This window comes from Anoplophora glabripennis, unplaced genomic scaffold (genome assembly GCF_000390285.2).
Source record: "Anoplophora glabripennis isolate ALB-LARVAE unplaced genomic scaffold, Agla_2.0 scaffold1117, whole genome shotgun sequence".
NCBI lineage: Eukaryota > Metazoa > Arthropoda > Insecta > Coleoptera > Cerambycidae > Anoplophora > Anoplophora glabripennis.
This window is the reverse complement of record NW_019417194.1, coordinates 50,762-64,814: the sequence shown is the minus strand read 5'-3', so window position 1 is coordinate 64,814 and position 14,053 is coordinate 50,762. Positions and strand designations below refer to the sequence as shown.

The following is a 14,053-nucleotide window of genomic DNA, read 5'->3' as shown; positions in this document are numbered from 1 at the left end:
AACATTTTCGCCCGTGCGGAACGAATCTGGATTAAGCTCGATTGCCTCCCGTATGGGACTCCAGTGTTATGAAGGATCTTCCGAAATCTCAACTATAGCTGGATTGCCTCCCGTATGGGACTCCAGTACCTTCCGGCTCTGCCGGCTAACTAACACCAAACCTCTTCAGTTTTACTTGGAAGTGTGTATGACTAATATGAGGTAACAAATGACATTTAGTGACACATTAAATGAGATAAGACTTATTTATCATTAGCAAAGGATCTTAATTTATTCCTTTGGTTAGAGGTTATTTTTGTATTTATATTTGGGTGGTAAGAGCAACGATCGTGGGTTTCTCTGCCATGCTCTTTCCCCACAGGAGCTCTAGGTGAGCCTGGCACTCTCCTTTTATGTGTAATGGTTGTTAATGTTTTTGTTGTTCTTTATATTTGTCACATGTTTAATTTGAATTGTATGTAAATAAAGGTTAGGTGTATTCACTCTGCTTTTGTTTTATATAATTAAACCATACATCCCCTCTACAAAGTTAGTACCCAGCGCCTTCCGGTAAATTAAAAAAAAAAATACACACAACGTAGGTAGTCCTTATGACGATCACATATTTCTGGCCACAACTACGTTTACTTTTTTTTGTCGAACCTAGGGTTGTTATACTACAATACCAAGAAGATCCACAATTTTTGCAACATGTCATATGGACAGACGAGTCAAAATTTACAAGAGAAGGTATTTTAATAGACATAATACTCATTTGTGGTCATTTGAAAATCCTCATGTTAACCGGGGAAGATTTGGTATTTCGATAATTAATTTCACATTTTCTGTAACTGCTATATACAGGGTGTTTCATAACTCTACCGACACACAGTAGGCACATGTAGAGGGTCTTAAAATATACCGATTTGTTATGTAACATTTTTTCTAGGATGTATCGTTCGTTGAAAAGGTATTGGCCTCTGGTGATGAGTGTTAAATTTTGAAAAACAATAATTTTCTGCAATGCTTTAACATAGAGCAACCAAATTTGGTACATGATTTGCGTTTATTGTTCTGTAAAATATTTAAAAATATGTATTTGTTGGATGCCTAATAAGGACCGGAGTATCGATTTTTTACCAGTATGGCAATTATTAAACAGATTTACCAGCATTACAGGAAATTTAATTATAAACACACATAAAAATAATTGTTTAATTCAATGCAGTAAAATTTAAACTAAACAAATTATATCTTCCCATATCCGCAATGCAAACATGTATTTGAACAAAGAATATTATTTCTTTAAAATATTTATTTCAATTAAATAATAAACGCTTCACATGAAAAATATTTATGTATTGAAATAATGTAGTACATATTGTTGACTCAAATTTTTCATTGGTTTAGAGAAAACATTTGTAATTTTATTTTAAAAATACTATAAAATTAATATAACATTACATTTGTTCTAACAAAACAAAATATATGTTTGAAAGAAAATTATTGTTTTTTAAATATAAATAAATGGTTTTATTTGATATGAGACTATAACTTTCCTGAATTAAATAAAATAGTTCTTTGGAATAAAAATTTGGAACTTTTTTAGGAAAGATAGGGTAAGGTTAAAATAAATGTATGAGTATGTTTGGATAGAATGTATTTTTTCTTAAATAAACGTATACACAAAACATTACAAATATAAGAAATAATTTTAAGAATTAATGTTCCTTAGCTGTTTATGTATAAAATAACATTCACAAAAATATAAATAATTTTTCCGAGACAGTGTGAAATACGGTAGGTTTAACTGTTCCTAAAGTTTTAATGTCTACCGTTACAAAATTTTCAGAGATCTTCACAGAATAAGCACTATGATGCAAATCATAATTTAAGGTAATTAATAAATAGAAATGAAAACAAATTATTGTATTGTTGTCTTCATTAATAATGATGTTTTCTATTATACCGAAAGAAGGATTAGGATACCTAATAAAACACAAGACTTGATTTTGTAAAAAATACCATTAATTTTTAACCATGGCACGCAAAAACTTGAAGATGAAATTTCTGAATTAGATGGAAGGATAACGTCTCCTTTTATTAAATTTTGAATTGGTCCATGTTCAAACGTGTCTATTAGTCCTTTTGTGATAAAATTCTATACGATAATTTAAGCTGCGTCCGCATACAAAGTGAAAAATGTACATTTTTTCTACATGTAATAAGGGTAGCTAAATATTTTAAATCTTTATGTTTTACTTCGTATCTAATGGAGCTAACATGTATTACAGGTCCAATTTTCTTTATTATATTTGGGTAGTGAAGCAAAAAATTAAATTTAGGCTTTAAATTTTCTTTAAATAGTTTTAAACACATTAGGTGATGGTCTTCAATAAGACATTTTAAAAAATCAATGGATTCATCATTAAAGATAGACAAAAATAACATTTCGGTTATTTCTAATAAAATTAAGTATAGTATCCATGTTTTATCATTTTCTGGAACTAAATCTCTAATAATTAAATGAAAATTTAAAACTAAGGAAAGCATGAAGATGACAGTAATATAACCGTTTCTAATTTGTTCATGCATACTTAATGTTTGGAGGAATGTTTTTATTTATACATATAAGAGTTATACTTAATTCGAGCATTTAGTAATGTAGCTTAATGTAAAATAGTTATTAGTTAATAAATTGTTAATAATTTTCGCCATTTCATAACGATGGATTCCTTCGAAAAGGTTATGCATTAAATCACAACTAATATTTTTATATATGTGAAAGTCATCCAGTTCAATGAAAATGCAATTTTCCTTAACACCATAATCAGAAGCAGTTAAATGTTCTAAGTAGTCTTGTTCTTGTCTAAGACTACATTACACACTCCTACGATGTACTACACAGTACAGTACACCACAGACTATACACCATACACACTCACACTACACTGCAAGTTATAAAACACATACGAGACGAGTAACTGCATGTGGTAGAAGTTAAAAGTCTAAATGCCTTTGGCTGTCGCTGAAAGTTAATCCACGCTTTTCGCCGTAGTTTTAAAAATATGATAGTTTTGAATTAAAACAATATACTAAAATCAACTATACCACATCTTTAAATGCAGTTTATCTGAAAATTTAACGATATGATAGTTTTATGTCAATAAATACTATTATTCCTTTGATAAAATAAGTGTTTTAATTTGGACTTATGATTTATTTGTTTTAAATAAGTTCATTTAAATTAAAATAACCAAAATGTAGATGCAACCTTAAAACATGATTGTTTTAAAGAAATTGATTTGTTTTACATTATAATTTACTATGTTTTAATACATTATATTATATGTTTAAATTTAGAATGTATCTTTGAATCTAATACATTTTCTAAACATAAAATAGAATTGTTCCAAATACATGAGTAATACTGAAATAAAGATATATGATCAAATTAAATAAATATTTCTTCATAAGAAACAATTGCTTTTAAAGAAATTTGTAGTTTATTATTAAAGATATCTTTTTATGTGTGAAACTTTTTTAGTCTTACAAATTTTTCGAAAAAACAGTTTGTGAGAAAATCGGGGTTTTGTGAAACAGCGTCATTTCTAAATCTAGACTACCTATCGGAAAATTTGTCATTTTATGTTGTAGGAATGAAGGCAATTAAATTACCTACAATTTAAGGTATCTAAAGTCATATTTCACCAATTTGTTAACTGTAAAATAAAGGTGAACGCGGGACTTATTATGGTAAAAGCGATGAATGATGAAATTTATGAAAAAGACGGTCAATCCAAGCACCAACATCTGTGCCAAAGGCCGGTTCAATTTACCGTGGAATTGTTGCTCCAGGTATTTGTTAATTAATTTCGTTAGGCAAAAACCGCTCGGGAATTCGCTCTTTTGCATTAAATAGAGCTTATTTTTACGATAAATAAAAGAGAGAAGTCGCCTACGCCTCTTTGTTTATCCGTTGATTGTTAATTAACTATTGGACGTATCAGACCACGATTTTAGAGACAATAAAAGAAAGGGTTAAACTGTTACTTTAAGTTAACGTTAATGAATGGCCTCTCGCGCGCGAGATTTTAGAGTTGAACGTTTCAAATGCGGTTAAAAAAAACTAGGTTTAGTAAATTCAAACAATTTTTATGCTTCTGACTCTCCGTCTATAATGTAAGCCTCAATTACGCCATGCTGATGAGTTATATTAATAATTCCGTGCAAATCAAATTAACATTATTTTTTCGTACATAACTGTAATTTTCAATGACGCCGAGATAAAGGAGCTAGAAAAGTTTCATTTCAGTTGCAAACTGTGTATAGTAGCTGAGAAAATGCTTTTATCATCCGAAATTTTGAGAAATACTTGCTTATACTTGTTTCTTCTAGAATACTAAAGAAATAAAACATCAAATTATTAATATCCAATATGCAAACAAATCAGGCACCATCCAATTCGCACCCGTCAGGGTGCCCCAAGGTCAAGTTTACCAAAATAACTCTTCTGCTCTTCAGATATTCCTGACACGTGTCTTATTTAAAACAATGCCTGCCAACCTTACACCCGAAGCTTAAAATTCGCGGTGGAATATACCCATTACTGTTGTTTACCAACAGCTATTCCAATTAATATTGCAGACGGGCAGCTGAGCATAGACATGCAAGAATTTTTTAGAATGACTCACCCGCTACCGCAAAATTCGTACTGAAACGGCTATCAGGTCGTTACTGGTGCAAATATGTATTATTTTTTATCAAATCTTATCAAAGAGAGTCAAAAAAGTAAAAAAATATTAAAAAATCTTATTTTTTGCTTTTTTTAAATTGTTTATTAACGGTTTTTTGCATTTTAAATTTTTTTTAATAAGCCATTTCGATGGGAAATACAATTCTCTACAAAATTTTTCCTATGAACTATATCGAAATTTTGCTTCGTTTTCGTGCTATATTTAAAAAACTGCAAAAGTGCATTTTCACCCGTATCTTCAATTTCAACCCTCTAATTTAATAGCACTCCGTGGTTTTTTCAATTTTAATAACTCTTCGAACAAGTCATGTGATGAAAATCTTTGAACATTGTATTTCCTTCCTTTTTTGCAAAGAATGAGAATTAAAACAAATAAGGGGAAAAGCGACGAAAATCGAAAAATTGTCTTAAGTTTGAGCGGCCATATATCAGTCAATTCTCATCCAAAAATAATGTACAACCTCTTTTTTTTTAAAGAAATTTTATCTACTTTTTTTTATGAAGCAATGCCTATACCTATCTTTACTCAAAAAAAAAAAACTAGAGGCAAAAAAGTAAAAAAAAAATCGAAATTTTTGCTTTTTTTTCAAATTGTTGATTAACGATTTTTTGCATAAAATTTTCCTTTTAAATTTTTTAAATAAGCCACTTCGACGGGAAATTCAATTCTCTAAATAATTTTTCCTATGAACTATAGCGAAATTTTGCATCGTTTTCGAGCTACAATTAAAAAACTGAAAGGGGTGCATTTTCACCCCTATCTCCAATTTCCACCCTCTAATTTAATAGCATTGATAGTGGAAACCCATTTCACAATGCAATTTTCCATTTTAACACAAATACTAATAAATAATTAATTGTTTATTTGTTTTGTTTATTTAAATTATAATTATTTTACAGTGAGTAAAATAATTTTATTAGCGATTGAAATTTGAATTTAGTCAATAAAAATCAACCTGTAAAACGACGACAAAACTGCAACTGTTGAAAAATAAACAATTTGTTTCAATACTCCTTACGTGGAAATAAGAGATAATATAAATTGCAATACACGAACGTAACAAATCGTCTCTAACAGATGCGATTTGTAGTACTAAACACTCTTCTTTGTTTCTGCTTAATAAAAGGCCGTTAATCCACTTTTCCAAACACAATCACTCTTCGAGGAATCTTATGAGAACTATCGACCTACAAACGTCGAGATGAACCTGTCAATAACGGATTTCTATTCTGTATGTACGGAAACGGTCGATTTTTCTCCGACTTGACGTTTTCCTTTTATCCGAAAGAGAAAATAAGCAATTTACGGAAAAGAAAATCGACGCTGTCGGCGGCGTACGTCCTTGTCAATATCACCGATTGTTCGGTGCGGACGTATTGAAATTTTTACCAGCTGCCGCTTTCAAATCGTGTGATTCACCGTTTATCATGCCCGTGATAGCGATTGCGTGAGACACTTGGCCCTCATTAAAGTGAGAATACAGAATAATTTCGGTTATTTTCCCTTATGTTAATTTAAAAGGCTTTCGGTTGTGTGGAATTTTTTGTACCCATATTAATATTTTTTAATTATTTTAGTAGTTTCGTTCTTAAACGCACACCTGACTCCAACTTAGAAAGTTCTAGATACTCCTGACGAGCCGCCACAAGTATTAACAGCAAAATCTGCAAGAAATAACACTCGACACCATTACTAGTTATTATTGATACAATTTTTGATTAAAAAGTGATATATCGACTTAAAAAAGGCTCCCGGGAAATCTCACGCCACAAGAAATCGTCAATGTCCGTCAGGAGGAACGTCGTCGTCATCGACATCGATCTGGAAGTGCTTATGTTTCATTAAAGTTACCCTGACCTGACGTTTCGCTACAAAAACCGAGTATGTGCAAGAATTTACTATCATTTGTCCACTGGGAATACACTACCGTACTATTCAGAAAACGGTAACGACAGTAACAGGGAAAAAGTAAACTGATGGTCTGGTTTATTCAACAGAAAAAGTTCCACAATGGTTCGTTATTTTATCACGCTCTGTTAGAACAAATCTGCAGCGAAGATTGACGCTGGAAATAGTGTTAGTTTTGCAAAGAGGATGCGAATCGATACAAGTGTATGCTGAAGAAATATACAGGGTGTTTATTAAGGAGAAGTCAAAAATCCAGAGGCGTTAAGTTTTATGTCCAGCTACATACAGCGTGTCAAAAATTAAAAAAAATATAGTTTTTAATTTTTTATTTCTAAACAGCTTGAGATAATTTAAGCAAATTCGGTGTACTTATTTAGTATGATAGTAGATATAAATTAAAAAATTACCAGCTTTCGAAACTTGCCAGTGGCGGAGGTGTGGGTATAATCGGTTATTATTTGCCAAAAAAGTATGTATCGTCTTTTATAATATTACAAATAAAATAGGTCATCACATGCGCCATTGTATTATCTTCACTTTTTGTTTCTTTACACCTTTTTTGTATTCCAAACCGATTAACAACAAAATATATTTATTTGATCAAGTGCATTTTTACGATACTCATTACCTTACCTACTTAAAATAACAAAATAATTAATTAACAATGGAATTACTTTACTATGACATATTATAAGAATTGTTGGAAATGACCACCTTCAGCCAAAATACATGCTTCAGATCGTCTTGAAATTGCAGCTCAAACACGTGCAAAAATTCCAGGAGTAGCTCTTATCACATCACAATCAGCTATAATTTGTTGACGTAAGTGCTCCTCGGATTCAATGTGAATCTAATGACTTAGTCTTAGTAGCTCAGGTAAAACGTATTCAAGAAAATGTTTGTAGGGGAGCACCGGTTAAAGTTCTTGGTAAAAAGTAGGACCCAACAAGAAAATTTCCAATAATACCCACCCATACATTCAAAGAAAATTGATGTTGAAATCGAGATTCATCTGCTGCCTGAAATATTCTTAAGCGTAGTACTTCGAAGGAGGCAACAGGAGTGGCATAAACAATACTTTTTATGTGCCCCACAAAAAGAAATCCATAGGCGTTAGGTCAGGCGAACGTGCAGGCCAACAAACAGGGGCATCACGACCACGACCAATCCAGCGATTCGGGTAATTTAAATTTAACCATTCTCTAACGGCAAGTGTAATATGTGCAGGCGCCCCATCGTGCATATACCACATCACCTGACGTGTAGCGAGTGGTACATCCTCAAGTATTGTTGGAAGATTTTCGTTAAAAAATCTAAGATACTCGGCCGCTCCAAGCCTGTGTGGAAGAATAAAAGGACCTACTAGAGTATTTCCTACAATTCCCATACAAACGTTTAAACTGAGATTATGTTGACATCTTGAAACAAATATTTCATGAGCATTTTCTTCCGACCATGAATGAACATTAAGAAGGTTTACTGCACCTACTCTAGGAAAATTTGCTTCATCTGTGGAAAGTATATTCATTAGGAATTTTAAGTCATGCCTGGAAATATTAATGTACCATTGACAAAAATTCACGCGGTTAGGTAAATCAGGGTCATTCAATTCTTGCACGGGTTGATGGTGAAAAGGGTATAAAAGATTTTCATGAGCTACATTCCACACAAGACTGTGAGAAACTTGCAGTTGCCTGGACACTTGTCTTGTGCTTATACCACAGTCTTGTTCTAGATGTTCCAGTATAGCTTCCTCAGTTCCAACAGTTCGGACATTATGCCTTCTTCCGGCACCCTCACGATTGGGCTGAATTTTACCAGTTTCGCGAAGCCTTCTTTCCACAGAGACCAATGTTTGTCTATGAGGAATCGGTCGGTTTGGATATCTTTGGTGGTATAATCTTACTGCAGCGTTACTATTTTTGCCATCATTATTTTGATAATAAATTAATCAATTGTTACTAATTATTGGTTGACAGAAAGTGTCAATTTATTAATATGATAAATAACAATTTATTTGTTAGGACATCTGCCTACTTTATTTTTAAAAATTTTCGCAATTACCCCTTTAGTGAACGATGACGCATCTAATTTTTTTACTAGAAAAATATCGGTTTTATCGAAAAATTACAAGAGGTAAAAAAGTTGCGCAATAAATCAGTCTTTCCAATAAATATTTTTAAATAAATAATTTGCATCATATAAAAAATTTCTAATGAAATATTTCAATGGGGTTGACTGTTTCACTCCTTTATAAAATACGTCAATGATCGAACAAATATTGAAAAGTTGTCTCTTTATTAGTAGCATGCTCATACCAAGTTTCGTGTCTCTAGCATTCCTCACGTTAAAGAAAAAAATTAAAATGTGGATTTCAATCCCCTCCTTTAAGAGGGTATATCGCCTCAGGGATACAACTTTCATATAAGGTATTTTTACTTCAATCCTCTTATTTATGTCTCTACATTCACTGGTACCATTTTTGCTACTTCATTTAAAAACACCCTGTAGCAATCGTCCATAATTTAAGATTTTATTTGGTATCTAGCAAGGTTTCACTCATTTAAGTAAGTTTATCAGAAAATTCAGCAGCGCTTTTCTAATTTTTGTTTCAGTCGAGCAAATAGAAAGATAAATCCTAAGTAATCCAAGTCTAAAGAAACTACGGTTTGGTTTGTCGAATCGGCGTCAGTCTAAATACGTCTGAAACCGTTGAAGTAACTGTGCTTCCTCGGTTTGCCTCCAATTTTTGTATTAAGCCATGCATAAGTGATTTATTGGTGGACAAACAAGCAGTGCGTTGTGCCCCAGGATGTTTATTTAAATGAACACAACAACCATTAAACTGACAATGAATAATATATCGCCATTAGAACAGATAAGTTGTCCTGGTAGCTATAATCTAGCTACAGGAGCAATTTGAAGAGTTGCAAAAAAATAGTACATAGTTAAAATAACTCCACTTCTAAGGACTACCAAAATAAAATTACCTACTACGTAATTTTTTAGTTTTTGGTAGTTACAATAATATTTAAATGAAAATTTCTTGTTCCAAACTTCTATTACTTTAAAATTAAATGAACACTAAGTTGTTACTTGAATTTTTTTTGCCCGCTAGCACAATTTTTCCAACACAAACCTCTTAAACGAATGGAGAAGCATACAAGCCGCTAAATGAGGATAACTTGATGCGGCTAAAACATAATTAATACCGGATTTTCTGCGTTTAATGTTTCCATCTCTGAAACCGGAGGATATTTGCGATAATTGGCATAGCTTGCAACTCCAAATGGTCGCTTTTCAAAGATAACGTCTAGATAGTAATACCTTATTAATTAATTTAATGAAAATGCGGTAAAGGATACGCGAACTCTCAGTGGCACAATCAGATAAGTTTAAAGATAAAACTGTTCGAGTTTTGCATAAAAATAAACAGTTAATTAATTAATTAAATTGAAAAATGGGCAGCGTTTTGACAACGTGTCGCGTACAATATGTGAAACAGGCTAAAATATTCAAAATATATTTTGGAATAATGAATAAGCAATCTTTTCCGCACCTGTTGCTGAATGTTTATTATTCTACATGGTTTTTAATGAAGGAAACAGTTGTTTTTATAGGTGACTGTTAAACTACCATTTCTTCGCAAATTCTTTTGGACAATCCATGTATATTTCAGAAGAAATAACGCATAAAAAACATTTAAAACTAGTAAAAATGCTATTGTTATCGAAAAAAATATATCAATATAAATAAAATACTGAAATTTCTAAAAATAAAATAAATTTAGAACAACCTTTATTAGAAAAACTGTTTTACAACATATTTTGATAAGGTTTCATGTGATTAACTTCTCCTAATTTATTTTTTCAGACATCTTGTACAGGGTGATTCATTCTATTTTGAACCCCTCCCATTAACTTTTTTGTTTTTTGAGTTATAAAAAAATGTGAATTACTAAAATACTATTTTTTATGAAGTTTTTGAAAATGATAGTACAAGAACAAATAAGGTCCTAAGAAAGTTAATGGGGAGTCAAAATATAGTGAATCATTGCGTATTAATTTTTTATTTAAATTCTACTTAATTTGTAATAAGTCAATTACAAAATTATAATAATTGTTAATTGTGTAAATTGAAATAGATACACATTGTAAGGATAACTTGTATACTTATACAAAGTGTTAATTCATATTTTTCAACATTTCTTTACAAAAATATTTAAAAACATAAAAAGTCGTAGTAATGCACAGAAATCAGGGTCTTGTTTTTCTCACTAGGGCAACGTTTCGATTTTATTTAAAATCTTCATCAGGGCTATATATAAGAATATGAATAAGAATATGGATGAACGACATAATTTAAAAACATTATATTAAAATAATCAATAACACATTCAATATATTCAGAAACAAACACATTAAAATTATTAAATAAATCATTACTTAAGTTGAGCATACATAATAAACACAAGAATCAAAATACATACATTTAAAAAAGGTGAATTAACAATTAAATTAATAATTTTTGACAATTTCAATGTGCGTTTAATTTTTAAAATATTGAATCTGTTTTTAAATATCATTTTAATATTTTCTTCGTCTATCTCTTTATTATTATTTATACTTTGGACTAGTCATAAAATTGAAAATCTTTGTTTCCTTCTCATATTTTTCGACTTTATACCTACATTCTCATGACACTATTTGAAAAGTACGAAAATTATTACACTAAAATGTATTAAAAATGCTATAAAGAAAAGTTTAACACTGCTAATATAAATGTGTTACTTTTAGGTGTTTTTAAACATTGTTTTCTCAAAATTATATAATTTTAAATGAGACGTTAAAGAAACATTGGCGGTGATTATCAATAAAGTTAATAAATGTTACAGGGTGTCCCAAAAATTAAAAAACGATTATTATTTAGGTTGAAAAATTTAAAATGAACATAATGTTTTCCTTTTTCTATAAATATTGTAACGAGCGGTGTGTTAACTCAGTTCGAGATCATTTATGTACATTTTATTCTGAAAAATTTCAGGAAATAGTAGACCCTGTAAAAATAATTGTACTTGACTTAGGTCGATGACTGTTGGGCTAATGATAAACTAATTAAAGGAAAAAGTTCAAAGAATTGACATACAAATCTGTCATCCAGTGGTGGTGGAGACTCTGGGGAAATTCTCACCAAGGCCCTGGATTTTCGAGGCCACAAGCTATTCGGAAATTTAAAAAGTTGCGTGTTATAATTTTTTTCATTTGAAGTAAGCTTATCGCAGAGTTTAATAAATTGTTATAACTTATAGGTATTCGTTTTATGGAAAATAATACCTATATTTAGGAAATTTTCTGTTCCAAATACAAATTTAAAAAATATCTGAATAATTTAATCAACTGGCTGGTTTTTAAACCAAACTAAGAGATCTTTTTTCTTAAAAATTTCATTTGGTATTAAATACACTTCTAAAATTCTTAGTGACGGTAATCACCCAGCATCTCCATCAGATTTTTATACTAATTTCTTTAATTGGTTGTGATTATCTCAAGTTTCATTATATTCCTACAAGCATCTTCAGGGATATTTTGAAAAATGTTATTTTTTTCACTTTTCAACACGTTACATTTCAAAAACTGTTGAGATTTCGAATTATGTTTATATAGCATGGTCCTATTATTTTTATTTGCGTACCATTTCCCCATTTTTTTGTCACAATAAAACAGGGACAGCCTGTATACAGAGTGACCCACTTCAAATGGAAACATTAAGCAAAAAAGGTATTTATCGTTCAATGTAATTCGTTTTTTTAGCTTAAAAATCTCTATTACTTTACATAGTACTTAAATTTATTTTCAGTATTAAAACCTACTTATTATATTTTTCGTTGTTAAAATTGAGAAAAACCGGTTGATTTTTTAATTTAAAATATAACTACGTCACTGGATCCTACACCCTCACTGCCAAAATTTGTGAAGAAATACCGATCGCTACAGTAAAAGTAAATTGATGTATGTATTTTATGATTTCTGTTCTTTTAGAACTGGATAAGCAATATATGAATTATAAATTAATTAGATAAATAAACAAAATGTTTTTTTATTAAGTGAAATTTGATATTTTTAACTATTAGACTTCTTCTAATAAACCCATAAAACAGAACAAGAGATTTGAGAGAAGATTAAAATATTTAGATTGAGGCTGTAAGTTTCTATGATTATGTTATTATTGTCATTATTTGTAAATTTTTGTAATTCATAATAATAATTTAATGGTTCATCCGCTAACATTAAAAATTATTATTTAATTTAAAACTGTATTAATGGAGATTTTTTGTGTTTATTTAATTTATTTATGATTTGAAAGACTGCTTATTCCGTTTAGTAAGAACGGCGATGATTAGAATCACTAACATCAATTTTACAATTAATAATGAGTATTTTTTTTGGGCGCCAGCCCAATTGAAAAGGTGTAAAAATCGCTAAAACACTAATTGTGTCAAACCTGACAACGAAAATAATAGAATTTAGGCTCTAATTTGCAAAAAAAAACTCAAATTTAATCAAACAATAGATTCCTCTTTTATAAGGGCGTTTCAATATAAAATGGACCAAGGTGTATAAAAAACAGTTATTATACATCCATATGAGAAAATATAAGTTTTGTCCCATTAAATAAAGAGTGACATAAAATTGACTTCATAATCCTCATACTGGCTTAGATTTTTAATTAGTAAGATAACGAAAAAAAAATAAAATCTGAAAAAAATTCACCCTTTTTGCTGCGACGTATTCACAATCATCGATACAAATTTACTTGAAAAAAAAAAACAAATCCAAAGGGTCACAAGGCACGCTCGAAACGTCACATTATTCGAACAACTCCGTTATCGCGCTTGTACTCCTCAATCGAAGAAGGCCTCGCGTACCTCAACGCGAAGAAGAATCGAAACAACTGACTGCCGCCGCGGCCGGCACCCGAGACGTTGCACCGCTACCATTATCAAACGGTGGTCTTTAACTCTGCGGTCCCCAACATCTGGTCGGCCGGCGATTGTCCGGATTCGCGGGGATTCTCAAGACGACTTGATCTTAGGTGCAATTAGAGTGATTGCGGAAAAGTAAGCCGCGCGTCCGTTTTGTTTCGTCGCCGGGAAATGTGGGGCGAAAAATATTCAGCCAGATGGCCAGGCGACAGTGCATCCAGTCGAATGGGTACGAAAAATATGCGCTTTCGCGGTAAAATTAATATAAAGAAAGAGGGACAGACGAAATTCAGATTTACTTATATTATATCCAGGGTGATTCACAAACGGTGACCAAAGATGAAACCTCGTATTCTTAGGTGAATTTTGTTTAAGTTTAACACCCTGTATCTTTTTAACGAAGCGTCCTAGATAAAAAATTTATACG

The 14,053-nt window shown here is 31.0% G+C and overlaps 1 protein-coding gene across 1 annotated transcript in view; it reads right to left on the bottom strand.

The window, feature by feature from the left end:
• The window catches only part of LOC108915845, a gene marked incomplete at its 3' end in the record, with an annotated part of 56,722 nt that extends 43,169 nt beyond the window's left edge, over positions 1-13,553 (bottom strand). The window contains exon 1 of the mRNA XM_018721989.1: positions 13,415-13,553. Within this exon, the coding sequence (XP_018577505.1) occupies positions 13,415-13,443 (29 nt within the window). The remainder of the gene's footprint in view (positions 1-13,414) is intronic.
• Positions 13,554-14,053: the final 500 nt, after the last annotated feature.